Here is a 26,411-nt window from a genome sequence, read left to right on the forward strand (position 1 = left end):
ATCATTTTGGGGGTAAAGTATCTCCTTTAAATTCACTAAACTGACTTTGTATGACCTATGTCCTGTAGTCTCAGCTCCAACTCAGTGTACGTGTGCCTCATCCTGGCCAGTACGCTCTTGTCCTGGAGTATGCCAGCGAGGTGGACACTGTCCAAAATGTCAACATACTCATCAGTGGCGAGTCAGGGGGCCAGATCCCAGCCAGGGCCAACATTTACAGTTGTGCGTACAGGTGAGTCTGAATTTGTATTTGTTGCTTCACCTTCCCAAACAATTGATGTAGTCGTTTTTTGAGCTATGGCTTTGGACACAAAATGAGTGTTTCAAAGCTAGAAGTATATTTTCAACTGTTGTGTGTCGTTTGCAGCTTTTTGTGCCGGAGTGTTGCAGTGGAAAGCAGTAATAAGGTGACAGTGCTGCAGTTGGATCATAAGACGGAGGTTCTTCTGCAAACCTCCACTACATCATTCCTGCTGGTGAGGGAAATATTTTCACAAAAGAGTTATAATAGCTCTAGATAGCAGCATGTAATTTAAATTAATATTGTTTTCTTTCTGTAGTATAAAGTGTATGCAGTCCCTATAGAGGAGTTCTCCCTGGAGTATGTGGATCCAAAGGTGCTGTGTGTCTCCACTCATGGCTACTTTACTGAAGACAGGTAGGTCACCTTGAATAAACTCCATTGCATGCTTTTAATAACAACACTTGTGTAGTAATTTTAGGAGAAGCTGCTAAATGACTAGACATCTGTATTGTGTTGTTGTTCTGGAGGGTGGAGACACACACCTGTTTTCTAGGTTCTGTTGCACACATTCTTCCAGCTGTGTAAGGTCATTTAACTGAGTTGGAACTGAGGGTCAAACTCTCTCTTACTCTCGCTGTCACACTCAATTTACGCTCTAAAGACCAGGTCACAGTTACAAATGTGTTAACAGCTGTCAGTGTGCAGTCCCATTATTTTCTACAAGTATGTAGTAATTCACCATGAACAGTGTGGAAAAAAAGCCACCTCAAAAGGGAAACATGTCACAAATGAAATTGTGGGAATTGATTTGAAAATAAAGACACATTTTTCAATTTAACTTACACACACATAGACATGCAATGATGGCAAAAAGAATGCAATAAAAACACTTTATGTTCATGGTTTTGAAACAGTTTTTGTTTCTGTGCTTTTGATTCATTTATCTCATGGGTTATTTAAATACTTTGAGTTACATTTCCTATTGTTAAACCATTTCCAATACTTGTTATTGGATCATTTCCAATAACACGTTCCATATTTACAGAATATTAAATATTCTTTGAGAAGTAGAGAGAAAAAGTAGGAAATGTTGTGTTTGTGCCTGTTTTTGTGCAAATTGAATACCAAATCTTAAAAGAAAATTGCACATAGGGAGGCAGACGAGAAGAAGGTTAACCTGCAACCTGAAGCCAGAGTGTTAGCCTGTAAAACGAAAGCTTTCCTTAGAAGTGTGTGTATATTTAGTGTGTGATGTCAGGATATCTGCACATTGATAACCAGAGGATTTCAAGATTTAAAAAAGGATTATTGGAGATTATTGTTGTTTCACTAGCAACTGACACATCTCCTAACAAGTGACATTGTTCTGCTACAATCGCGCTTGGCCAATCCTATCAACAGGCTTTCAGTAACAACCTCTTGTTGCTGTTTACTGTTTCCAGTCGGGACTGTGTTCTGAGGCAATTCGACAAGCCAGCCTCAGCTTTGATACTGTACGCTGCCACTGATGGACAGCTCTCTTCAGCACCGGCTGTTTCTCCCCAACAAGGAGAGAATGAGGATTGGAGACAGAGACGACAGACCGGGGTCTTCCCTGTCTGTGAACCTAACAGTGATGGGATTCTACTTAAATTTCCTCAGGTAAAAAACCTTGTTGAATAATTTGAGATTTTCTGGACTGCTGGGAGCTGGAGGAGTTCAATGAGCCACCTCTGCCGTGACATACATTTTCAATTACACCACGACTGTTTGACACTGAAGCTTTTTTCTTTTTTCCTTCCACAGACGGAGATCAGTTTCACTCCCAATGTGCCCCTCCCGGGCAGGTATGTGGTGGTGGTCCATTATCACCAGACTGAACATACCTCCTTCCCCGTAGAGGTTCAAGTGAACGCAGGGCGGGAATGGAAGGGTGAGTGTGTGGGAGGAAGTCTTAGGCGGACTCCTGTTAAATGAAATATAATTACATTTTTTATCGGCTCCCATTGGATATAAGTGTGGTTACTCACAGGGGAATAGGAAAGCCTTCTCAGTGAGGGGGTTTTCCTCCATAAAAGTAGATTAAGTCTCTTGGAGGATCAAAGGACCCGGACACACTTCCCTATATGGCTTCAGTTGTGGGACGGATTATTGTGCAGCATCCTCTTTCTCTACTTAACTTAATCTTTGCTTTTCTATTACAGGTTCAATAAATGCCTCTTTCTGCCCCGCGGTCTCAGGCTGCAGGGCGGTTGTGATCGCTGATGGTCGCATTGCCCTTGACTTTGAGCCGAATTCTTGGCAGCAGCCCACCATCTCTGTGATTGTGCCACCTAAGAAGACACTTACTCTGGTCCGTGGTTGAGTCAAACACAGTTCAAATGATTTTTCCCTCCAAAACTAAATAAATGAATAAAGAAAATAAATAGCAAGACATACTTCTGTGCAAGTCTACAGGTTTGAGGGACACGTCTGTGTTTTGCCCTTGAGTAGATGCTGTAGAGAGAGCACTTGGCATGCTTAGGTCCTCTTTCCTCAGTGTTGTTCCATATCCCAACAAAAACAATGAAGTGACTGTATTCCACCTGACAGCCCCTCTCAGCTTTCTTAAAGCTACACTTCCAACCTCTGTAAGACAGGCGCAGGTTGGGCTGTAGTTGCCTGTTGTTCACTTGCTTTTCTTTCCCTTCTTTGGATCAAATAAAAGACTCATATGTCGCTGCAGTTGAAATCCTCAGTTATCTGTTTATCATCTTCTGCACACTGATCCTCACACTGATGTGAATACATAAAGCACATGACAAACACACTTGAAGTTACTGGTGAGATATTTTTAAATCATTTGTTGTGCCTTTTTTTTTCTTCTGTGCAGGATTATATCATGTTGGTTCCTGATAGCAGTTACACCCCAGATCTCCTGAAAGAGAAGCCACTGAATAAATCTGCAGATTTCATACAGCAGTGTCGAGGAGAAGGGTTCTATATTGAGTAAGTATCCACCATGTCTGTAGAACAAGCTTGACTCAAATCAATTTAAAATCTAAACATTTAATCCGTTTTTTATTTATCTTTATCTTATCTTACTTTTGATATGCTCTTCTGTCTTTATCTAAGCTTGTGTTGTTCTTTTAGTGCATTTTTTGTTTGGCAGTGCTGCAATTTCACAATCATAAACAGTACCGTGGAAGTTTTTGAAAATGGTGCCCTCTAGCTGTAAGAGTAGAGATTAAAACCACATACTCTTTTCTCCCCTCAGCCCGAATACTTCTCCCCAGTTCTGCAGAGACTCCGCCCGTTCTCTTGTAGCAGCCTTTAATGACGGAGCCCTGCCTTGCAACTGTGATAAGTCTGGCTCTACAGGCACCACCTGTGAGCCGATTGGAGGACAGTGTCCCTGCAGGCAGCATGTCATTGGTCGTCAGTGCACAAAGTGTGCCACGGGATACTACGGCTTCCCCTACTGCAGACGTGAGTCAACGGTTACTTCTGACTTCTGAATGTGAGACTATCTAACCTAAATAGTTTTTAAATGTAATTGAAATCCCTTCTTTCCTTTCTCCAGCATGTGAGTGTGGCCGCCGCCTGTGTGATGAGGTGACAGGAAGCTGTATCTGCCCTCCTCAGACAGTCAAACCTTCCTGTGATGTGTGCCAGAGTCAGACTTTCAGCTATCACCCGTTGCTAGGCTGCGAGGGCTGTGAGTGCTCTCCAAATGGCATTCAAGCAAACGCAGGGCCTGACTGTGACCGAACCACAGGACAGTGCAGGTGAGGGGGAAACATACTTAAAACAAAGCTGTGCACTTATTAAGAGTAATGGTTTGGCTTTCAACAGATACAAAGGTTAATTAAAGAGTGTTCACAATATGTTTGATCTTAATTCCTGCATATAATACAAGGGAACATAATTGGACATGTTTCAGAACCTAATGCTTTTATACTGTTTCTGTGCTATTTCATTAATTTATCTCATGGGTTATTTAAATACTTTGAGTCACATTTCCTATTGTTCAACAATTTCCAATATTTGTTATTGGATCATTTCCAATAACAAGTTCCATATTTACAGAATAAATATGTTTTCGGAAAGAGACAAAAAGGAGGAAATATTGTGTTTGTGCCTGTTTTTGTGCAAACGAAATACCAAATCTTGAAATAAAAGGGCACACAGGGAGGCAGACCAGAAGAAGGTTAGCATGCAACCTGAGTGAATAAAAAATCCTCATTACTTTAAAATGCAATAACCACATGCAATGTTTCTGTTATGTATGCCTTTTTTATGTTAACTATAGATTTGCTTTAGTCTACTCCTGGTCAGTTGTGTTGTCACTTTATTACAAAAGTTGTATTATTTTATTTCACTTCTTAATTTCTATTACTTATACTTAAAGTGATTAATGAGGGGATCCGTTCGCAGACTCGTCATGTTGATCATATTTTCTGTCATATATATTTGCAGTCTTTAAATCAGCCTGACCTCTTTGTTAATAAAGAAACAGTGGAAAGCATTCCCAATCAGCATCTTAAAGCAATATACTGTACAGGAATGCATAATGGGATTATATTTAAGGCTATTCAATATAGACTTAAATACTTTTTAAATCTATGAATCATGTTTATCATCCAGATTTTGACTACAAATAATGTGCTTGTGTATTTTTCTGTAGTTGCAAGCCTAGGATTGCTGGCCGGCAATGTGATCGCTGCGCTGCAGGTTACTATCGCTTCCCTGACTGTGTACCATGTAACTGTAAAGAAGATGGCGTCACAGCCGACATCTGCCACCCAGACACAGGGAGGTGTCTTTGCAAGGTGAGTTCAGCTGATTCATAAACTCTCTATCGCTTATTATTAGTCTTTCCTTGCTCTGACTTCCTCTTCATTATTGCTGCCATGTTTGTAGAGAAATGTTGCAGGCGTCAAATGCGAAACCTGTCGGGAAGGTTCCTTCTATTTTGACCCCTCCAACCCTCACGGCTGTACTAGCTGCTTCTGCTTCGGGGCGACTAACCTGTGTCAGAGCTCCAGCAAACGCAGGGGGAAGGTGTGTTTGCTTTTCGTGCCCATGCATGTCTATAAATGCCTTTGGAAATGTTGTGCCCTGCAGAGCTTTCTGGCTGATAGCAGCTATATGGTGAAAGTAATTTATTTAATGAAAAGCTACGCATACAGATGTTCAGTAAAGAACCGACAATTGCATGGTGGTGATTTATTTGGGATCTGGGTAAATTCTGGGATTCATCTCTTATTGTTTGTAACATGTCTATATGTATAAGATAGAAGACAGCTATCATTTGTTAATCGTGAATACAGTGAGATTTTTGGATGGATTTTTCAATTTACGCCCCAAACTCTCCCCGTTATAAGTTTGTTGGGATGCGAGGCTGGCGTTTGGAAAGTCCCGACCAGGAGGAGGTTACCTCTGTCCTGAACACAGCCAGCAACACAGTGGTGGCAGACATCCAGGAGCTTCCCCCAACAGCTCAAACTCTACACTGGGTGGCACCATCGTCCTACCTGGGAGACAGGGTGAGTGATTGAAGGAAGATACCATGACGGAAGAATGAAAATAAATGAGTAGGCTAACTAAGGTTTAGGTAGGGAAACAGATACAGTATTTCCAGAGTTGGAGCTTTAAAGTAATGTTATGGACCCATCAAAAGAAAAATACAAAAACAATAAATAGTTGTATTATTTTATTTGAGTTCTGGTGTTTTAATAGTTTTCAGAAATCTTACCGCCTTAAAAACTAAACTTGTTATTTAAATGAATCATTTTGAAGTTTAATTGTTGTACCGCATCGCATCAAATACCCTTGTTCATAGGGATCACGTTTTTTCAATGCAGTAGAGCATTGTAATGGACATCTCAGTTAACCATCATCCTCCTGTCACACCTTTCACATGTGTTTTCACTTCCTTAGTTATAGGACTCCATTTTAAGAAATGTTGCAATGTTCATAAAATCTTTATATAATATATCATATATTTATATTATTAGATGCAATTCTATCATAAATGATAGAAATTTATAATAATGATGGTATTCTTCCTAGTTGTGATATAAGACCCAGGTTATATACTCTAGATCAGGGGTGTCAAACAAAATTTCATCGCGGGCCACATTCGCATAAAGTTTGCACTCAAAGGGCCGGTTGTAACTATATAAATATATAATATATATATATAAAATAATGTATTATATTACATAATTGCCTCTGAATTGGATTATTATCGGATAGGATAATAACTTAGTAATTAACTACGTCTGAAAGCAGAAGTCCAGGGCAAATAATTGCAAGTCTCTTCAGTGCGCATGTCACAAAACGAGATGCTTTGTGGGACATGTAGTTTATGGGCAACCTGCTTCTGTAAAGTGGCATGTAACCATATCATAAACGTATTATCTTCTTTGCAAGCTCTTGCGGGGCCACATAAAATGAAGTCGCGGGCCGGATTTGGCCCCCGGGCCTTGAGTTTGAGACCCCTGCCCTATATACTTTTCCTTTAAACCAGGAAATCTGTTATTTCAGATTAGCTGACAGATATGTATTTATGTGTCTTTCTCTTAGGTTTCATCTTATGGTGGATTCCTCACCTATCAGTCCAAATCCTTTGGGATTCCCTCTGAGGGGATGACCCTCATGGACAGGAGACCTGATGTTGTGCTGACTGTGCGTAGTGCTACTGGTTTCTCACTCACAAACCTCTTATTTTGTTATCACTGGCTTATTTATCCATCTTATTTATCCATCCTATTCTCCCCCCCCCCTTTAGGGTCAAGATATGACCCTGATCCACATGGCTCAACAAGTCCCACTCCCAGACAAGCCGTATCAGGGCAGAGTCCAGCTCTTAGAGGTAAAGTACAAACCAGTTCCTCCATTCTGTTAAAAATAGTAAGCAATTAAAAAATGTATTCATTAAAACAAAGTTATTTTTATTCAATGGGAATCTACCTATTAGATTTCAAAATGTGTTTTTGTAACTTGTGTGATGTATATATTGAAAGTGACACTATTTGAATTATTTAATTGAAAAAGGCTTAATCATCTGTGGAGTTTAAATGTGCTTGCGGGAAGTTTACAGCAATTTTGATTAGTGTTCTTACAAATGTTTTAAACTGGGAAAAAAGCTGAACAATCATAACAAAGGGAAGTTACATTTTACAAAAGCACTCAGCACTGATTATCTTCAGACCTTCTTTTTTTAAATCTTCAATTTAACTTTAAGATCGGAAAAGAGCAAAAAATAAACTAATGTTTTGTTCTTCATATATTTCAATGTAACTCCTTTCACCAACATTTTGATTAGTATTTGTAATTTGAATAAAACATATCTCTCTCTCAGTAACTGTAATTATTTTCAATAACATACATTTTGTTATTTAATGTTTATTGCTTTAATTTTTTATTCTTATTATCCCTAATTTTGTACTATCTGTGTTTCTCACTTATTCTGTTGCTGCTTTAACACCTGAATTTCCCTATAGGGATCAATTTGAGGTCCATCTTATCTTATCTTATAAAACGTTTACATTATTCTCAAAACACTGTGTATAGTATTGTGCACTCTTCCTATTTATAATGATGTGGAATCCAATGTAATATAATTCTTTGAAATGCAGATTTCTCAGCATTCATCACTAACTGACCTTTGGTGTGCAGGGGAACTGGCGCCATGCGGTCAGCAGCAGGCCTGTCTCCAGAGAGGAGCTGATGACGGTCCTGGCTGCTCTCGCTGGCCTGAGGATCCGAGCCTTGTACTTTACTCAGACCCAGCGACTCAGCCTGGGGGAGGTGGGCCTGGAGGGGGCCACAGAGACGGGCACTGGGGGTCCTGGAAACACTGTGGAGGATTGTTCCTGTCCCTCTGAGTACACTGGAGACTCCTGTCAGGTGAGGAGTTAAAAGACAATCAAATATCCCTCAATACTGCTTCCTCTTTATTGGTTCTTGAATACAAGGTATAAAGGTGTAGATAAATGTTAAAATATTTTATGATTTACACTTCATGTCATTTTCAAATAAGATGGTGTCTTAAATTAACTGTATAGGTTGTAAACACAATAAGGACAAATTAGTAAAAGAATATTTAAAGCAACAAACAAATGTAGAGTCTTTTTAAATGTTTTGAATACTGTCTTCTTGGATGTAGCCTAACCTTGGGAAGGAATTTCTCTTTATTAATTTGTCCGTACTGTAAAAAACTTCCTTACCAATAAAATACATAAGTGTGTCAACGAACTAGACAGGGTGCATTTTTTACATTTTGTTAAGGTCTGAGAAACAGTAGAGATAACAAGCAGGGTGGAGCACAATGTTCATTAAAATGGCATCTTGTCACCTTTGAGGAGCTGGGCCTCCTCCTTATATCTTTGAGGGTGTCCTGACACGCCTGAACCAAGTACCACACCCTTTTCGAAGAGAAAATTCATCAGCGGAGGAGCTTTGTTTGTAATGTACTGGAAAATACCAGCCGTGGATCTTCACAGCCAAATTGTGTAGCCCCAGGCTGGGGAGATGATGCACAATCACGCAGACATGATATCAGTGATTATAAAGCTATACTCACTGGCATAGCTACGGCTCACAGGAACATAGTGCAAACAACGTTGATGTAGTTGGTCAGGAAAGGCTTTACTTGAATTCCCTTTTATCCTGGGAATGGTGCTGACTTGACTTGAGTGTGTGCTTCTCAGATCTTTGTATACAGATAAAGAGAAGCAGTTTTACCCACAGAGACTAATTCAAAATGAGTTAGGAGCAAACTGTAATTAAAGGGGATTTTATTTTCATGTAACAGACAGCGTTTGTTAGTGTTACTGTGTTGGAATACTGTTGCCATAGATGTGGTTACTTGCCTGTGTGTGAATATGAGCAATAGCCTGATCGGGAGTGTTTAGAGGAAGTCGATAATATGCGCTTGGAGGCTATATGACAAGCGCCTTGCCTTGACACATGGGGTGCGGCATTTGGCAACACACTGTTACTCATAAACACAAGTGCGTTCACCTGAGTGTATGTATGTGTGCCCGGAAGACCCGACACACCTAGTTGTGGTGATGTGTGTTTGAGTAACGTGATTCAGGTGTGAGTTTGTTGTCTGTGTTGTCTGAGGTTGTCTGACTTTCCTTTCAGTCATACAGTATATACTTGCACAAACTCCGTTATAAACCACACACATTAATATAATTGAACATGAATTAATGTTTAAGTTGCTTTTTTAATCACAGGTTTTATTACCACATCCTTGCAGCTTTAAGTAAACACAGCAGCATATATTTTTTGTGATGGTTATTTTCTCTATTATTCAGTAATGCCAATAGTGGATTTCCTGTGTGCGCATGAAAGTACCCAAATGTTATTGTTTGTATGTATCTAAAGCAATTGTGTGTGTGTGTGTGTGTGTGTGTGTGTGTGTGTGTGTGTGTGTGTGTGTGTGTGTGTGTGTGTGTGTGTGTGTGTGTGTGTGTGTGTGTGTGTGTGTGTGTGTGTGTGCGTTTGGAGAGAGAGAGGGGGGGGGGGCACTTGCATGTGTGTGCTTGTGTGTCTATATCCACTCATGCTGATCTGCAAGGCTGACTCAGGTAGGAGGTGGGGCGTTTCCTGAGTGTGTGTGTGTGTGTGTGACTGTATGTATTTAAGAGGCTGAGGCAGGGGAGAGACGAGCATTATTTCACACGGACTAAACGTTAGGAATGTCAGATACTTGTATGGATAAGCAACGGCGCACAGGGCTTTTGTTACAGACCCTACTATGTTGGACTTTGATTGGACTTTGCTGCGCTGGCCACAGACCCCGAGAGAGAGGGGAGCGAACCCGCTACGCCAGGCATCATGAGAGATGGACTCAGCGGATAGAGTTCCCTTCACTAAACGACCAGGGGACTCAGCGGATAGAGTTCCCTTCACTAAACGACCAGGGGACTCAGCGGATAGAGTTCCCTTCACTAAACGACCAGGGGACTCAGCGGATAGAGTTCCCTTCACTAAACGACCAGGGGACTCAGCGGATAGAGTATCCATCTTTGAATGATGCAGGGACCCAAGGGGTACAGGGGAGAGGACAGGCTGTTCTCTTTCCTAATGTTAATGACGGTTCTGCCAATTATGAGAATGAGGTAAAAATCTGGTAATAGTTTTTGCCTGAAGGGATGTTTTAGCTTCGCTGTAGGATACACTTCTCAATGCCTCAGGGTGGGTTGACCTAAATATGTTATCTTTGAAAGCAAAGGGCATGCTTTGGGGCTTCTTGAGTTAATTGTTAATCAAACTAAACTCAGATGAAGTTCATTGCTGTGTGCTCGGCAAATTATCTCACTTCTTAGCAAAGCAAACAGAGATGTCGTCTGGGACAGTGTTTTTATTAATCCTCTGCTACGTTAAGTCAAAATTAGAAAGAAATGTTGGTATGATATTTTATAAACTACATTTGGAAATGTGTTAGCATTTGTAGGCTTATGAGAAATGTGTTTATATTTAAACTGATGATAATTGTAGTTACAGGCAATGTTGCAAATCATAAGCAGGAGCGCTTTTTTTACCAATATTACATTTGCAGGATTTCTACAACATTTTGACATTTTCATTTAAAAAAAAAAAAATGTAAATCAATGATTTGCCAGCAATAGACACTCCTTTAAGGTTATGTATTCTATAAGAAATGTTTTCAATTGAATTGAAAGAAAATTCACTCAATATCCAAATAGAGAATCTTAAGTATTTTGCCAAGCCCCTAGCATCAAAAAGGTTTTACTAGCTAGCCAGGATTTAACAATTGCCATTTGAAGTTTGTTAATCATGTCTTTATATTTTTTTTTTCCAGAAATGTGCTCCTGGTTACTACAGAGAAGGCAGTGGGTATTTCCTGGGTCGCTGTGTGCGCTGTGAGTGCAACGGTCTGGCTGATGAGTGTGAAGACAAGACAGGGAGGTGCAGGGTAAGAAACACACAACCCTCAAATCTTGATTCATGACCACAGGCGTACAATACACAGACACCATAGATGTCATACAGGAAGTGGACCTAGTCTACGTGACGGCACCCATTTTTGCACCGTTTTGAAGCCTTGAGTTAGGACTTTTGGCCATTACAATCATGTCTTTCTCTTACCAGAAGTGTTGCACTAATAACCACGCAATTCGGAACTAAATATTTGTAGGCCAACAAGATGTTACAATTAACTTTCTTGAACTGAAAACCAACTGTAAAAGTACCTAAGACTTGAGCTAATTCTTTAGCCCAGCCTCCTACAGTATGGCTCCTTATTCTCCAGGCATGGGGCCCTCCTCACTCAATATTCCACTTGATGGGAGAATGAGCCTTTGTGCAATTTAAAATCCAGCCGTCTCTCTCTGTATTTTTATGAAAGCAATCAAGACCGGGCCTGTATGTGAAAAGTATGCAAGGATCCACACCCTAGCAGCTTTAAAGCCAGATGGACACAGATGGTTGAATTAGTACTTGAGGTGTTCTTTAATACTTCGACTGCCAAGTATTTTGCTTCTCAACATTTAGTTTCCAAGTGCTAATAATGTAATTAAATACATTATGTCTTTTTCAGAACTGTCAGTATAACACGGCTGGGGACAGATGTGAACGCTGCAAAGAAGGTTACTATGGAAACGCAGCTCTGAGGACATGCAAAATGTGTCTGTGCCCATCCAGCATGAACAGGTGCGGGAAAAAAATTAAACTCATGTACTCTAAATACATTTTATTATATATTTCAAGAATTTAATCATGATCTCCCTATCAATTTGCAGTTTTGCAATCGGTTGCAAAGAGGTGTTTGGAGGCTTGGAGTGTATATGCAGAGTCGGCTACAGTGGAGACAAGTGTGAGAGGTAAGTGTCTGTATGGACATGCAATGATTTAAAAATCCTTTGCAGATACCTTGTAGTTTACAATACTTGACGTTTTCTCATTTCTCATTCCCTTAGTTGTGCTCCTGGTTTCTATGGTGCTCCACTGACACTAGGAGGAAGTTGTCGGCCCTGTTTTTGCAACGGCAACAACTGCGATTCCAGGACTGGAGGTGAGATTGTGAACTCGCATTTTGAAACAATTCATTTGTTTACTATTTTATTCTTCACAGTGCTAGCTCATGTTGTTCTATAGTTACAGTTAATTTATATTTCCTTTTCTTTTTTCCTTTTCTCCAGTTTGCAAGAACACCCTTGAGCCAAAAGACACAAACACAGATGATCCCTGCCAAGGTGAATTAACAATAAGAACTGAAGTTTGACGCTGTGACATTGCAGTTTACAATAATTAGAGTAATTAGAGGGGGGATGCCTTGGCTAATCCAATCTTCTTTTGTGTTTCAGAGTGTGATAATTGTGCCCAGACTTTACTCAATGATCTGGAGAAGCTGGATGATGAGATAGGAAGGATTAAGACTCAACTGGACAACGCTTCTGCCAGTTCCTCGTCTCAGGACAGGCTGAAGAAGCTGGAAAAGCTTGTGGCTGACACCAAGGTAACACATCAGTGGGCTTTAACCCAGCACTGTCACTCTGAAGTCTACAGATACAGCTAAAGATGAGCAGTAGAACACTAAAAGATATTGGAAAGAGTCATAGAGTATGTTCCTGATGCCAAATGCATCATCACAAAACATTAAGATCCATAGTTTTTTTTTTTATTGTTTGCATTTTGCACATGTCAGTTATTTTTCACAGAAATACACACGTATGATAGGACAAGATGGGTGTGCTTATTCAAACATTCAGGATTCCTGCTGATTAGCAATGTCAGTGTATTTCGTCACACAGATTGAGTGTCAACATGAGTTAGCGACCACACCACCGAATGCCAGTGCTTGCTGCGCCGACTTGTCCTTCCTTGTTTTTTCATAATCTCAGTGTTACATCTACTTTGTTTGAGTGTGCATCGTTTCTGCATTTACTGAGACACAAGTAAATAGGCACAGCACAATTTCAAAAACAGCCCCTATCAGCCTCAAGCAATCACTCCGCATACAGCATCTATATTCTCCTTTATGCAGCTTTATTTACATTTCTGCTACTGTGCTCTCTGCAGATTATTGTCAACAACTTTAACTCTGCCATCAAAAAACAAAAGCCCAAAGTGAACCAGCTTGAAGAAGATGAGAGCACTCTCTCAGATGACATCGACTCCCTGAGAGACAAGGTAGAGCGAAGGAGACCGGGCCTACAGTAGCATTTTATAAAAAATATAAGCATGCAATAATACGTGTGAAAATGTGTATGGTCGGTATGTATTTTTATATAGGCAGATAAGCAGGCTACTGATGCTGAGAAGGCCATGGCAGATGTTGATAAAACTGACAAGAGGGCTAAAGATCTGGACGCAGAGATTCAAAACATGCTGAAAAAAATTCAAGGTAAAAGGAACAAAAATGCACTAACTTTGTCTGTTCTGCCTGTGTCTTAATTTCTTGTTTTTAATATACTAAAGTTTATATTTACAAGTAGTAAAATAGTTTCTAATACAATTCACTGGCAATCAGTTCTTAAATATTTGCTTGACTGGTTGTTTTTTTGTGTGTTTAAAGCTCTGCTGGACCAACTCAAGGATACAGGCATCAGTGGTGATAAGCCACCAAATGAAGACCTGAGTCAAATGCTAAAAGATGCTCAGCGCATGGTGAAGGAGATGCAGGACAGGAACTTTACCCCTCAGAAGACCGCCGCTGAGAAAGAAAAAGATGCGGCCAAGAAATGTACGAGTCTCACTACATAGTTAGATAGTGGAAAAATCTTTCAAACCCCTCCAAAACTGCGTTATTAAAGCACTGATGTGGTTGTTGAAAAGTTAAACATCACTGCAGATTAAAAAAAAAATCCAATAACATATTCTATTCCATTTTCTAGTGCTAGAAAACATTAAGACTAATGTAAGCAAGCAGTGTGACCAGAACGAGGTTGCAGCGGAGAAGCTTCGGGATGACTTGAAGGGTTTCGGGGCCAAGCTGAAGGACCTGGACAAGGCTCTGAAGGAGGCAGTGGACTTGCTGAAAAAAACCAATTCCCAGAACGGGCTCAATGCTCAGGCACTGGCAGATCTGAAGGTAATAACTCAAAAGTCAACTAGTAAATCAGTGAAATAACACATGATCTTGATGCTTAATGGGTATTCAGAAAATAAATTGTAATGAAGATATTTGTAACCATACAATTTAGCATTCGTTTCATAACCAATCAGCACATAAATAAGGATAGGGGATGTGCTGCTTAGTGGTTTATAACATAAAAGACTGTTTTACATTCATTTGTGTAAGGTATTTGAAGGGAAAGGGAAAGCCCTGTAGGTTGTTATTCTATTTATGGTCATTCTGTACAACTAACTGACTTATGTGCTCCTTACAGAAACGCATTAACGACATTCAAACGGAGCGTGAGACTGTTAATAACCAAATGACCCTGGCGGAAAATGAGCTGCAGAAGACCGAGGATTTGGTGGAAATGCTATATGACAGCAAAACAGTATGTTGAACAAATTGTTTCCCGCATGTTCTTTGCCTGAAATACTCTCTGTACCTGCATATCTCTTACAGAATGTGTCCCACTTCAGCGTGAGCCAAGACATTTTTGACAAACTGTAGCTACAGTATGTTAAAATAAAATTCCTTTTCTTCGATCTCAATTGAGCAAGAGGTCAGGTCCCAACATGCTTTTCACTCAGATAATGATCAGGGTTTTCGTTTGCTGTGCTTTGAGGCAAGTTAAACGGCATTTCCTGCTGTTGTGAAAATCTTGCACCCATTCACATGTCCTTCTCCTCTGTAGGAATATGAACAGCTGGCAGCACAGCTGGATGGGGCCAAAACTAACTTGAATAAGAAAGTGAATGACATTACCAAGGCTGCAGACAAGGAGGACCTTGTGGTGAGAGCAGAGGATCATGCAAAGAACATTGCAAAGACAGCAAAAGAACTTGAGGAGTAAGACTTTTCTTCATACATTAAAGACCGTTGATCTAATTTGAACCTGAAATGTAATTAATGGATTTAAGCTAAATAATGTCAGATGTATTTTGCTATGAAAGATGTCTGTTTTAGTGCACAGTCTGCTTAGTTGTGTGTCATTTGCATTATTCTGCTTCTTTCTTGGGATTAATTTTGTTCCCTTGTTATCCTGCATCCCAGTACGGTGAAGAGCGCAAGTGGACTTACTGAGGTGCGTGATGCCAAGGACGCTATTGACGCTTACAAGAACATCACAGATGCAATTAATGCTGCTGAGACTGCAGCCAAAGAGGCCAAAAGTGCTGCCGAAAACGCCTTGAATGTAAGAAACACCCTTGGTACCTTCTAATATTAAGCATCCGTTCGAACCTCTTGGAATTATAGGAAAATCCTGCAACCATTTTTTTAACCTTCCGTTTAGAATGTGAAAAAAGAAAACCTCAAAGAAAGAGCAAAAGACCTAAAGCAGAATGGTGAGGAACTGCTGAATGATGGAAAGGCGGCTGAGACAGACCTTCAAGGTATTTAGCGCTACTTTCAAAATGTGGTTTTTAAAAAAAAAGGAAAGAAAAGAAAAACTTAAGTTGTTTTTCTTTAATAGGTGTCAATGAAGACATCACTGACCTGAAGAAGCGCCTGGCAAAGGCTGACACGAAGAAGAACACTCTTGCGAAAGACCTGCTTGATGCACAAAACCAATTAAACGGCAACAAAAGAGGTAATACAAGTCGAGGCTTTAAAGCATTAGCATAGCACTGTTTAACTCAAAGCGTCTGAGTGTATTGGCAAAAAAAAGATGTATCCTCATTTCTACCACTTCAAATCTTCAAATCAGATGAAATTGGTCGAATGATTGATGAAGCCAAGAGGAAGGCAGCATTAGCCAATGACACGGCCAGCAACACTATGGACACGTTGAATGACATTAAAGAGGAAATGAAAAAGATCAGTGTCATGCCTGTGGACTCCAACCTGGGCAGTGTGTTGGATGATGTGAGCAAGTCAGGTGAGATTTTGAAAAGATGTCTTAAGACACATTAGGGTATACCTTTTTATTATTCTTTATGGTTCGAAATAATACATATCATTATTAATGGGAATAATAGAAAAGGATGCTTCATTTTTTTTACACATATCAATTTTCTTTCTTTCTCTCATCTTCTACTTCCAGTGAATGACTTGCTGAAAACCATCCCATCTCTTAATGACAAGATCTCCGAAGTGGAAGACCTAACCTCTAAGTTCTCACCCATTAGCAACATTTCTGAGAACATCAAGAATATCAAAAATCTCATTGAACTAGCCCGGGACGCAGCTAATAGGGTGAGCTCCCTCGCTGTTAAAGCATAGCCAAGCGCTAATGAAGCCAACATGTCCCTTATTTTTCCTTGACGGGTCTGGTTTTCGTTTTTCATTATTTTCTCCAGATTACTATCCCGATGATGTTTAAAGGCAATGGCCACGTGGAGCTGCGTGCGCCAAATAATCTGGACGATCTGAAGGCCTACACCGCCCTTTCTCTGAAGCTGCAGAGACCTTCAGGCAGGGGAGATGGAGCACGCAGACGTAGACAATCCATCGACAACGGAGACATGTTTGTGATGTACCTTGGCAATAAAGATGTAAGTTACTCCACATTGATATGAATAGCTTAATATAAACATTTTGTTAATGAATATACACAAGGTACTAACAAACTGTCTTGTAGTCTTCTAAGAACTACATCGGAATGGTCCTGAGGAGCAACCAGCTGTACGGTGTGTACAAGCTCAATGGTGTCACGCATCAGATAGAAACGGACTTCATCACCACGTCCACGTCTGAACCGGCCAAGTTTGATCAAGTTGATCTACGCAGGTAAATTGACATGATAATTATTTTGTATTTCTCCAGTTTTTTCCTCACATTTATAGCATACCTTTTTACGTTGTATTTAAAGTAAATCACTACAAAATACCAAGTAAGTTTGTGAAGATGGTGAATGTTGATGTGGATATTTGCACCCTCTTCCGAATATAGGATTTATCAAGATGTAGAGATGTCCTTCACCAAAGTTGTCACGGCAAGACCACCCGGTTTAACAACTGAGTACAAGAACAAAGGAGAAGAGGACAAAAACCTTCTGGACATCAGTGCCGATGATTTTGTATTCTACGTTGGAGGCTACCCTGACACTTTCACTGTAAGAACATAAGAACAGAAATGCATTTCTTCATTTTTAATTAACATATATTTGTATTAATATATTTTTCTGATTTGCTTCTCCTCAGCCACCACCATCTCTCAACTTCCCCAAGTACACGGGCTGCATAGAGTTCTCCTCTTTTAACGACAAAATCGCCAGTCTCTACAATTTCCAAAACGCAGTGGATATTAATAAAGATTCTCCATGCAAGAGGTACACAGTATGAGTAGTATGATTAGTATTGAGAATCACTCAACTCTTGATATTTTTCAACTATTAACAGAAACTATTAACATTTCTTACTATGAAGTGAAACCGTAAGAAATGTGGAAAATATCTTCTGGTATTATTGATTCCTTTGTCTTGATGCCTTGTTTTGTAATGACATGTTAACCTGTGACATTATGAGCTCTTTGTACCTGCCTCTTCAGTGGATGTGTAAGTATGCACCAGAACCACTGTGACCCTTAATATGTGGGTTATAAATGGAAAACATATTTTTGTTGTTTGACAGACAGATGTGCAAAGCCTATGTATCCGTAACGTCAAACATTCATTCAAGAATCCGATTTTGTAAATACTATTTCTGACTTATTTCTCTCGTCCATCCAGATATGTACCTCCTGTGGTGTCTTTCTACTATGAAGGCAGTGGATATGGAAAAGCGATTATAAAATCAATCCCGGCAGTCCTCAGGATAAAGATGGATGTCTTCATTCGTTCAGAAAACAGTCTGCTCTTTTACATAGGGGAAGAGGTAAATAATGTTCATATGGCTACTTATAATTCTTCTGTATTGATGAATTTGGAATAGAATTATATACGCTATTTGCAAGACTTTGATGATGCTGTTTTTCCCCGCCCTAAAAGAGCAATTACTTCACCGTGACGGTAGAAAATGGCATGATTTTCCTGAATAGCAATTTGCTCGATGCACCTGCTACCAAAAGCAAAAAACTCTTCCCGGTAAGAGCCATTTTTCGTTTTCTTGCATTAACTCAAGTTTTTCTTGACAATCACCATTACATAACCGGATAACATTTGTTAAGAATCACTAATTCAACTGCATTTTGCTCTGCTATCCTTTCTTCAGATAAGTGACTGGGTAGAGTTTTTCCTAATTTTTAAAGCCGGTGAAATCGAGGTCCGCATGGCCAAAGAAGAAGTGGCCCGTGCCACAGTTGTGTACAACTACAAGGCATTTAAAGAATTCTACATTGGTGGTGCCCCAACAGAATTGAGGGAGAAGTATGTGGTTATCAATTTTCCTCTTAATTATTGTGTGTTGTGAGTAAATTGGTCAACCTTTTTTCTCCTTTTTATTGATAATAACTTGATAACTGCTTGTACTCTTCACAGATATAACATCACCATGCAGCCCTTCAAAGGATGCATGAGGAACTTAAAGATTGGGTCGGAAAATGAACATCTTGTAGAGCAAGTGGGCATCAGCAACGGTTGTCCACAGGAGTCCTTGGTAGGACATTAACATATGCATCGATCCCACGTCAAACCAAACGTATAGGCTTACTGTATATGTCAACTAATAATGATCTTGTTCTTTTCTAGGTTCCTCGCAAAGCAGAGTTCAACTTGAAAAGCTCCCTGTCAGCTAACCTTCAAGGTTTCAGTCTGGCTGATGATGAAGTTACTGTCTCCCTCGGATTCAAGAGCACAGAAAACCAGGGTCTCATTCTGCAGGACAAACAGTTGGTCAGTCATTACATACATTTTTAAATATGATGTTCAAATTGTGACTTATTAAAGAAGAACTTGGTCAGATTTAAAAAACCTTTTTTTCATTCTGTTTTCCAGGCTAATGGGATGAATCTTAAGTTGGAAAATGGCCATGTGATTCTCAATTTTAACAACAAGATCTGGAAATCAAACAAAGTATATAACGATGGCCTGTGGCATTATTTGACTGTTACCAGAAGAAGTGGAAGGTATGAAAAAGGAAATTCAAACACATCCATAACATTGTTTAGACAACTGCACACTTTAGTCTTTGGTTTGGTTTGATTTAAATGTGTATCTAAGCAAATTAGTTACACAAACATAATAAATAAACACTTTTAGTGACAGCAGTTGCCCAGAAGATACATTTGTTAAATACCCTGCAATCTAAAGCTAGTGTACATAATATACTATGATGTTTTTTCCAAACAGTATTAAGCTTGTTATTGATGACGAAGACAAGGGTCTGGAGCAGAGTGGCAGCTCTTCCATACCAGACACAGGTGGCTTCGTTGTTCTGGGAAAAGACACGTTCAAAGGCTGCATTTCTAACCTCTACACAAGACGGTAATGTTATGCATCATTTTCTACAGCTTGTTTGCACACCAAAAATCTCTGTTATTTGATGTATGGTGTTTTAAATTATATTGGTACATTTTCTCTGTTTGCAGGCCAACAAATCTGTACAAGGCTGAGGACCTCAGCACCTTCACGCCAACTGGAAATGTAAAGATTGATGTGTGTACTGCTGACACACTCGCTCAACTGATGATGGACCGTGCCTCTAAGAAGGTGAGAGTTTGTTTATTGATTTTTGTAGATAAGTGAAAAAACATTTGGATGAAATAATTTAAACTTCTTTCCAAAGCAAATCCATCTTTATTCTGGAACGACTAGAGCAATCCATCTTATGTAAAGCTTTAAAAACTAGCCTGTTTCTTATAAACATGTTTAATGATTGATTCCACTCTCTATAAGTAAGTCATACCCATCTTCTTAATTCATGTATACAGTGGAGCCATGTTGTAATACTACTGTTGAAAGCTAATTAAAAATCCCAGTCTTATGTTGACATTGTTTACATTCTACTTTGCTGCCTTATTTCCAGAGATGAAGAAGAAGGAGCCCTGCCTGAGGATGCTGACAAGAATCTATTACTGAAATAAAAACTGTCAGTTTGCACCATAATGTTCTGTTGCTTATGCACAAGCTCATTCATCTGCAGTGTACTTAAATAAACAAGTTGCATGAACAATTCCAATAATCATGAGTTATAAAATGTAATGTATCTCTGTCTAATCTATTCAAAAATCCATTAATTACAAACAAAACCTTGTGAATAACAAGCTTGAAATCAGTTCATGTCTCTTTCATTCTTTCATCTCACTCAGTACTGAAAAAATGTACTAATAGTCATTCACAAGCACGTGACCTCTCACTATTGTCATAACTATTGGAAACACAAAATATGCTTGATTATAAAATGATATACCTTTTAACCTCACTGTAAAATAACATGACTAATCATTACAGTTAATGCACAACACATTCAAAAGGATCTGCCTCCATGTTCCCATCATCATTGACTAAGCTCCATGCATTTGATTTGTAGCATGTGAATAACAGACACCATATCAACAAAACAACCTCTTCTCCAGCAAAAATATTGTTGATATAATTATAGCACACTGTTATATTTTACTTTTTGAGTAAATTATCTCACACATTGTGTCAAAAAGACACACATTATATTTTAAAGGGTTTGATAAAAAATGTAGTTTTGGGGTAGTAAAGCCTTTCTAAGTAAACTCTTAAAACTGAATGGGATCCCAGCATAAAGGTTGAGAAACACTAACCGACATTGTATTATACTTTGTAGCCAATGGGACATTGGGAAGCATCTCCTAAGACGAAATGTTGGTATTTCAAAGCTAAGCCAGACTTCATGTTGAAATATGTGAGGCGTAGTGGAGCTGACTGTGTTCAGACACATTATCAAAGCATGATTACTTCATTTCTTCAAACACTAGTTCTTGCATGCCCATCATAAATTACTAAGCTCCATTTGATTTGGAGCATGTGATTAACAACACAACAACCTATTCTCCAGAAACCCACAGTCCACTGATCCATGCCTTCATGCCGCTGCAATAATAAGTTGATACTACAGTCTGGGTTTAGTGGAAGCATCAAAGCTAAAACATAAGAAAGGTTTTTTTTTTATTCTGTCATGACATCTTTTTACACTGTGTAATGAGATTCTTTTCGGTGGTGTTTTGTATATATTAGGAGTCATATAGGACTAAATGAGTCATTTCAAAAAAACATTTGAGTGTTAAAAGTAAAACAAATATCTGCAACTTGCAACTAGCGGTTCGTCCTTTGAGTGTATGCCAAATTGAATAACCCAAATCCTACAAGCATGTACTTTCCTGCATGCTGTACCGAATAAGGACAATACAACATTCCTAACTATGTTGAAACCATCCACAGCCCTGAGTAAACAGGAGGTTAATGTGGGTGGTGCTGACAGGAAACTATGCCTGACCTCAGTGTCACCAAAATAAAGAATCTGATGTGTGTTATTTTGTAACTGATTACAAGATTCACTCCGACCAACTTGTAATAACTACTTACTACTTGGGTGATGAAATCATTACTACCATGTATGCTAGACTTATCTTCTTATCTAAACTATGAAAGGCTGGTTATTAAGTCTCTTTGGGAGAAATGTGTTATGCGTAGAAGCACGAGTCGATTAATCATAATAGTAGATCCACAGTCATTGTATCTGCATTATTTTGATTTGCGTCATTTAAATGCAAAACAACATTTTCAAGCTTCTTAGTTGGACAGGTTTGCTGTTTTTGTTCTTAGATTCTATGATTACTAATTATATTGGGGTTTTGGACTATTGGATGGACATTTTCTGACTGACTGAATTGTATTTTTAGTCAACCTACACACAAATTGACAGAGGAGTAAAAAATGAAAATAACCTTTGGTTAAAGCCCTCCATTTATTTATTTATTCAGTTTGTCCTTGCTGTTCTCACCTGCGGAAAATACTAAAGTGTTTCACTGTCTGTGAGTGGAGCCATAAAAAAGCCATACAAATACAGTAGCCTATTTATAATATTTGATATACTAACCACAATTGTAGTCATGTTTAGGCTACCACTAACATTGCCATACCCTCCCATCTTTATTTACTTACAGGGTGGAACCGCATTGGAGACTTCCCCAAATGTGAGTTAGCAAACAATAATTGCTAACTTTAAACCTTGTGCTGAGTTTCTCTCTTGTTTGTCTGTGCTGTTTTAGGATTTTGTGATGCAGGCGATAAATGAGAGTCTATCAGCGTGCCGATTACCAACCATGCTTCAAAATGCTTATCGCCTGGGAGGCCCTGTGAGCAGCCTGAGCTACAGCCTTCCACTTCAGGTCCTGCAGCCCAGGTGAGAAACCTGTCCCACGCCACCTTTGCACAATACACATACATGCACACACATGTAGTGGTTGATTTGTGTTATAAATAATGAGTCTGTCATCTCAAGAACTATGCCGCAGTTATATTCGAGCCAACAAAAACAAACACTAACAATTTGGTCTTTTTTCATCCTCCCCAGGCCCCACTTCTCTCTGGATATCAGGACTCGAGCTGGTGAAGGCCTGCTGTTCTTTGCTGCTACCAGAGGGGGGCGCTCTCATCTCGCTTTATACATATCCAAAGGAAGGATTAGACTGTCTGTAGGCAAACAGAAGGAGATCTTCAACAGGGAGAAGTACAATGATGGAAAGTGGCACTCGGTCAGTGGATTTATATCATACTAATTACATAATATGTTGCTACTACCACTCAGTCCAGATTATAAAGCAAGGGTCAGTGTTTAATTATTCTTTATGTCTATGGTGACAATATTGCCTGCAGGTCATATTCAGTTTGGAGAAGAAGAAATTTCGATTGGTCGTGGATGGGATCAGAGCCCAGGATGGTCAGCTGACCACTGCTGAGTTGAACTCCATGCAGCAGTTTGTGTCACCTGTGCACCTGGGCAGTGCTCCAGAGTCCCTTCACAAAGAGTTTAAGGTACAATGAAATGAAATAAAATGAAGTACTGACTGACCGATTCACACACATATTCAATTTTCTTTTTCGTTCTTTTAAGTTGAAGGCTCTTCCAAGACAAAGTGTATCCGGGTGTATCCGCAATTTTAAAATGAATGGAGCACCAATGTCAAATCCAACCTCCAACCACGGCGCGGGCCCCTGCTTTGAGGGACAGACACAAAGAGGGGTTTATTTCTCAGGGAATGGAGCACATGTCGTTATCAGTGAGTAAACCTTTCTGTAAACGTTTTCTGAAGAAGCATTGCTCATCCCAATAATTATCTCCATCAGGTTCTGTTGGAGATACAGTAAGAAGGAATTGCAACCACCCCCACACAATTTGGCTTCTCAACAAGTCAAAACAAATTTTACATGGATGACCGAAAATATATTGTTTTACAGGTCTATAGGATTATTTAATTTTGCCTAGTTAGCATACTTACACAACATTTAAATGTAATTCAATTTGACATTTAATATATGTATTTGACTGGGAAAAACCTGGGAATTAGTTAGAACAATTGGTGATGTTATAAAATCATAAATTCATCAATATAATATTAACATAAATGTAAGAAAAGATACATTAAACCCAAGTAATGTTTTTTTTTTAATAATAATTTTTAAAAAATCTTTTTTTTTTCTGCATGCTCAATTTACTTTCTGTGCACTGAGTAAATCTTTATATTATATATTACTTGGAATGGATTTATTCGTGAAACCATTTAATTTTCTTTAAAATTATTAACCAAATTAGATTTAAAGACACTTTGTTGGATTTAGATGTTTTTATTGAATTAGATTCCACTTTATTTCATTGCACACTCTCCTCATTATTCTGATATGCCATGTCCAAATTATGTAATCTATAACAATGCCAATGCTAACAAACATGGTGGTATATGTTTTCTGTATTTCAGATGACTCTTTTGTTGTGGGCTCGGGCTTTGAGCTGCTGTTTAATATACGTCCACGGAATCAAACTGGACTCCTGCTACATGTTGGTGCTTCCAGCATGAACCAGTATGGGCCTGCAGAGGGTCACTACCTCACTGTGTACATGCTCAGAGGAGAGGTGAGTTCTCTTTAATGCTACCAAACCAGATACTCCTACCAAAAAAACATGTTTTTTTCTGGAAAATAGACTAAAGATTCAGTTGAACTGGGTCTGAAATAAAAAAAATATAATTGTATTCATGTTTTGGGGACTTAAATTCTATATTTAAGTGTGTTCCCTGATATTGTGACTAAAAGCACTATGTTTGGATATGCTCCCATATTTAGGTTGTGGCACGAGCAAACAATGGCAAAGGGGAATTCATGGTGTCAGTGAAGCCAAAAGCTTCTTTATGTGATGGAATGTTTCATAAGATTTCAGGTAAATTGCACACAGTCACTTGATGAAAGACATATTTCAAGAAAAACTAAACTGCTTTTAGAATCTTATTAGGACACTGATATACAGTAAATCCCCTTTCATGTTGAGTCACTGTCTGCTTGTCTTGTAGTAATCAAAAGGAAAAATGTTGTGCAACTGCACGTGGACACAATGGACAATTACAAGATTGGACCACCATCTTCCACTACAACTTTGACCAAAGACTCTGTGTATGTGGGTGGCATTCCTCGTGAGTATTCATCTGTTAATCTGAGAGTTAATCTACTATGATTTCAGTGAATCTTATTCACACATATCAGATATTCACTACATGCACCTTTCTGCTGCAGAGATGTCAATGCAACAGACGCTCCCAGTCACATCGTCCTTTATGGGATGCATTCAGGACATGAGGATCAACGGCGAGTCCATCTCTTTCGACAGGTTGTCCGGTGCGTTTGGTCCGGTCAACCTCAAAGAATGTCCAGGCTGAACGTCTCCATGCATCATCATGAAAACAAACCTTGGGACCACGTCCACCGCCAACCATGTGCAATCTGTTACCCAGACAGAGAATGTGTTTGTGTGTAAGAATGTATATTTTACGAGGAGTGTGTTTCAATGTGAATATGAGTGTGTGCTAGTGTGAGAGTCTGCATGTAAAATAGAAATATGAGCAGCCGCTTACAGGTTCATATTATTTGCTGCTCGGTTAAGTATTTCTGTATTTATTTTGTGATAAAAAAAAAATCATGTATCAGGGCACCAATTCACACATTTCAACAGTTCTTTTACAGTCTGATGTGTTGGTCCATTCATTTAGATAAATGTTGACAATCAAATGCTACTGAACATGCTTGTGATTGGTCAGGGCTGCAGCAGGAGCAACCCAGCACTTTAAGAAAACAAATAATGCCTTTTGTGATGGTGCTTTAATGGAAATCAACATTATTAGTGGATTTTCTTTGTTTGTTTGTTGAAAAGTTTTTACTAGAAATATTACGTTTACACCAAGGGTGCTCGTTGTATTGCTGTTTTAATTTAATATCCAAATGCCAGCATGTAGAATCTACATTTTACCTGGTTTAGTAGAGTTTTCAAACAGGCCATGAAATCAAATGGTTTCCCCCATGTTTTTCCCCCTAAACTGTACACGTATTGTTCTGAATCAATTTTCAAATTTGCATTCCTTTTTCATGCATGGGGATGTTCTGTGTGGCTGTCAATATCAGTTACACAAGAAAACAGCATGTACTGAAGTTTGTGTAGCATTTTCTATAAGTTAAAAAACAATATAAATGCATTCAAATAAGTCTCACAAGTAATGTTTGGGACCATTTAGTCCATATTACTATAATGCTGTGTGTAACATAACAAAAAACATCAACATGCACTTGATGTATTTAAACCCCCAGCAAGTGTTTACCTACCTGTGTTGTACATTTGTGTAAAACAATTGTGATATGAGGAAAAATATGCATGATGATTGGACATGGGGATTGTTATATGCATTCCTGTCTTGCGACCACTGATTTGTATGCCATTTTTTAAATCACTGTTCTTTATAAATACTTGTCAGTGCCATAGGTCTTGATTTGTGATCATGGTGACAGCTGAAACTATTATGGACTGAACCATGCTTTTTCATCACAGAAATGTGGGATTAATTGTTGAATTGATTGTACGGTTACAGAAATGTAATTAGCAAATAATTATATTTTTTGTAATGCTTTGTATGAATACAGTACATAATGGTAATGTATCTCAGTGTGCCTACTTTTTGGGAGTAGAGTGGCTCAGCTAAATATATATATAAATGTATATC

At 39.0% G+C, this 26,411-nt stretch overlaps 1 protein-coding gene across 5 annotated transcripts in view; it reads left to right on the forward strand.

Annotated features, from left to right (window-relative positions):
* The window catches only part of LOC117558413 (laminin subunit alpha-3-like), a 57,788-nt gene extending 31,444 nt beyond the window's left edge, over positions 1 to 26,344 (forward strand). For 3 of the 5 annotated variants that reach the window (XM_034234601.1, XM_034234602.1, XM_034234606.1), the window contains exons 25-76: positions 69 to 232; positions 368 to 476; positions 561 to 658; positions 1,687 to 1,885; positions 2,030 to 2,156; positions 2,428 to 2,576; positions 3,096 to 3,211; positions 3,480 to 3,691; positions 3,786 to 3,990; positions 4,890 to 5,034; positions 5,126 to 5,266; positions 5,590 to 5,751; positions 6,794 to 6,895; positions 6,999 to 7,082; positions 7,889 to 8,119; positions 11,049 to 11,162; positions 11,787 to 11,899; positions 11,989 to 12,069; positions 12,166 to 12,260; positions 12,388 to 12,441; positions 12,553 to 12,704; positions 13,268 to 13,378; positions 13,481 to 13,592; positions 13,764 to 13,931; positions 14,083 to 14,279; positions 14,578 to 14,694; positions 14,998 to 15,152; positions 15,357 to 15,498; positions 15,598 to 15,697; positions 15,778 to 15,894; positions 16,012 to 16,182; positions 16,348 to 16,499; positions 16,604 to 16,798; positions 16,885 to 17,033; positions 17,196 to 17,358; positions 17,447 to 17,574; positions 17,974 to 18,118; positions 18,232 to 18,327; positions 18,455 to 18,609; positions 18,721 to 18,838; positions 18,931 to 19,074; positions 19,177 to 19,307; positions 19,531 to 19,665; positions 19,770 to 19,890; positions 22,422 to 22,555; positions 22,727 to 22,907; positions 23,029 to 23,187; positions 23,267 to 23,432; positions 24,129 to 24,283; positions 24,493 to 24,586; positions 24,717 to 24,836; positions 24,937 to 26,344. In XM_034234601.1, coding sequence (XP_034090492.1) covers positions 69 to 232; positions 368 to 476; positions 561 to 658; positions 1,687 to 1,885; positions 2,030 to 2,156; positions 2,428 to 2,576; positions 3,096 to 3,211; positions 3,480 to 3,691; positions 3,786 to 3,990; positions 4,890 to 5,034; positions 5,126 to 5,266; positions 5,590 to 5,751; positions 6,794 to 6,895; positions 6,999 to 7,082; positions 7,889 to 8,119; positions 11,049 to 11,162; positions 11,787 to 11,899; positions 11,989 to 12,069; positions 12,166 to 12,260; positions 12,388 to 12,441; positions 12,553 to 12,704; positions 13,268 to 13,378; positions 13,481 to 13,592; positions 13,764 to 13,931; positions 14,083 to 14,279; positions 14,578 to 14,694; positions 14,998 to 15,152; positions 15,357 to 15,498; positions 15,598 to 15,697; positions 15,778 to 15,894; positions 16,012 to 16,182; positions 16,348 to 16,499; positions 16,604 to 16,798; positions 16,885 to 17,033; positions 17,196 to 17,358; positions 17,447 to 17,574; positions 17,974 to 18,118; positions 18,232 to 18,327; positions 18,455 to 18,609; positions 18,721 to 18,838; positions 18,931 to 19,074; positions 19,177 to 19,307; positions 19,531 to 19,665; positions 19,770 to 19,890; positions 22,422 to 22,555; positions 22,727 to 22,907; positions 23,029 to 23,187; positions 23,267 to 23,432; positions 24,129 to 24,283; positions 24,493 to 24,586; positions 24,717 to 24,836; positions 24,937 to 25,079 — 7,227 coding nt within the window. In that variant the 3' untranslated portion in view covers positions 25,080 to 26,344. Of the gene's footprint in view, positions 1 to 68; positions 233 to 367; positions 477 to 560; positions 659 to 1,686; positions 1,886 to 2,029; positions 2,157 to 2,427; positions 2,577 to 3,095; positions 3,212 to 3,479; positions 3,692 to 3,785; positions 3,991 to 4,889; positions 5,035 to 5,125; positions 5,267 to 5,589; positions 5,752 to 6,793; positions 6,896 to 6,998; positions 7,083 to 7,888; positions 8,120 to 11,048; positions 11,163 to 11,786; positions 11,900 to 11,988; positions 12,070 to 12,165; positions 12,261 to 12,387; positions 12,442 to 12,552; positions 12,705 to 13,267; positions 13,379 to 13,480; positions 13,593 to 13,763; positions 13,932 to 14,082; positions 14,280 to 14,577; positions 14,695 to 14,997; positions 15,153 to 15,356; positions 15,499 to 15,597; positions 15,698 to 15,777; positions 15,895 to 16,011; positions 16,183 to 16,347; positions 16,500 to 16,603; positions 16,799 to 16,884; positions 17,034 to 17,195; positions 17,359 to 17,446; positions 17,575 to 17,973; positions 18,119 to 18,231; positions 18,328 to 18,454; positions 18,610 to 18,720; positions 18,839 to 18,930; positions 19,075 to 19,176; positions 19,308 to 19,530; positions 19,666 to 19,769; positions 19,891 to 20,206; positions 20,456 to 22,421; positions 22,556 to 22,726; positions 22,908 to 23,028; positions 23,188 to 23,266; positions 23,433 to 24,128; positions 24,284 to 24,492; positions 24,587 to 24,716; positions 24,837 to 24,936 lie in introns of those variants that run through there. The other 2 variants (XM_034234603.1, XM_034234605.1) reach the window with 2 other exon arrangements.
* The last annotated feature ends 67 nt before the right edge of the window (positions 26,345 to 26,411 follow it).

Source organism: Gymnodraco acuticeps, unplaced genomic scaffold, assembly GCF_902827175.1.
Source record: "Gymnodraco acuticeps unplaced genomic scaffold, fGymAcu1.1, whole genome shotgun sequence".
Classification (NCBI taxonomy): domain Eukaryota; kingdom Metazoa; phylum Chordata; class Actinopteri; order Perciformes; family Bathydraconidae; genus Gymnodraco; species Gymnodraco acuticeps.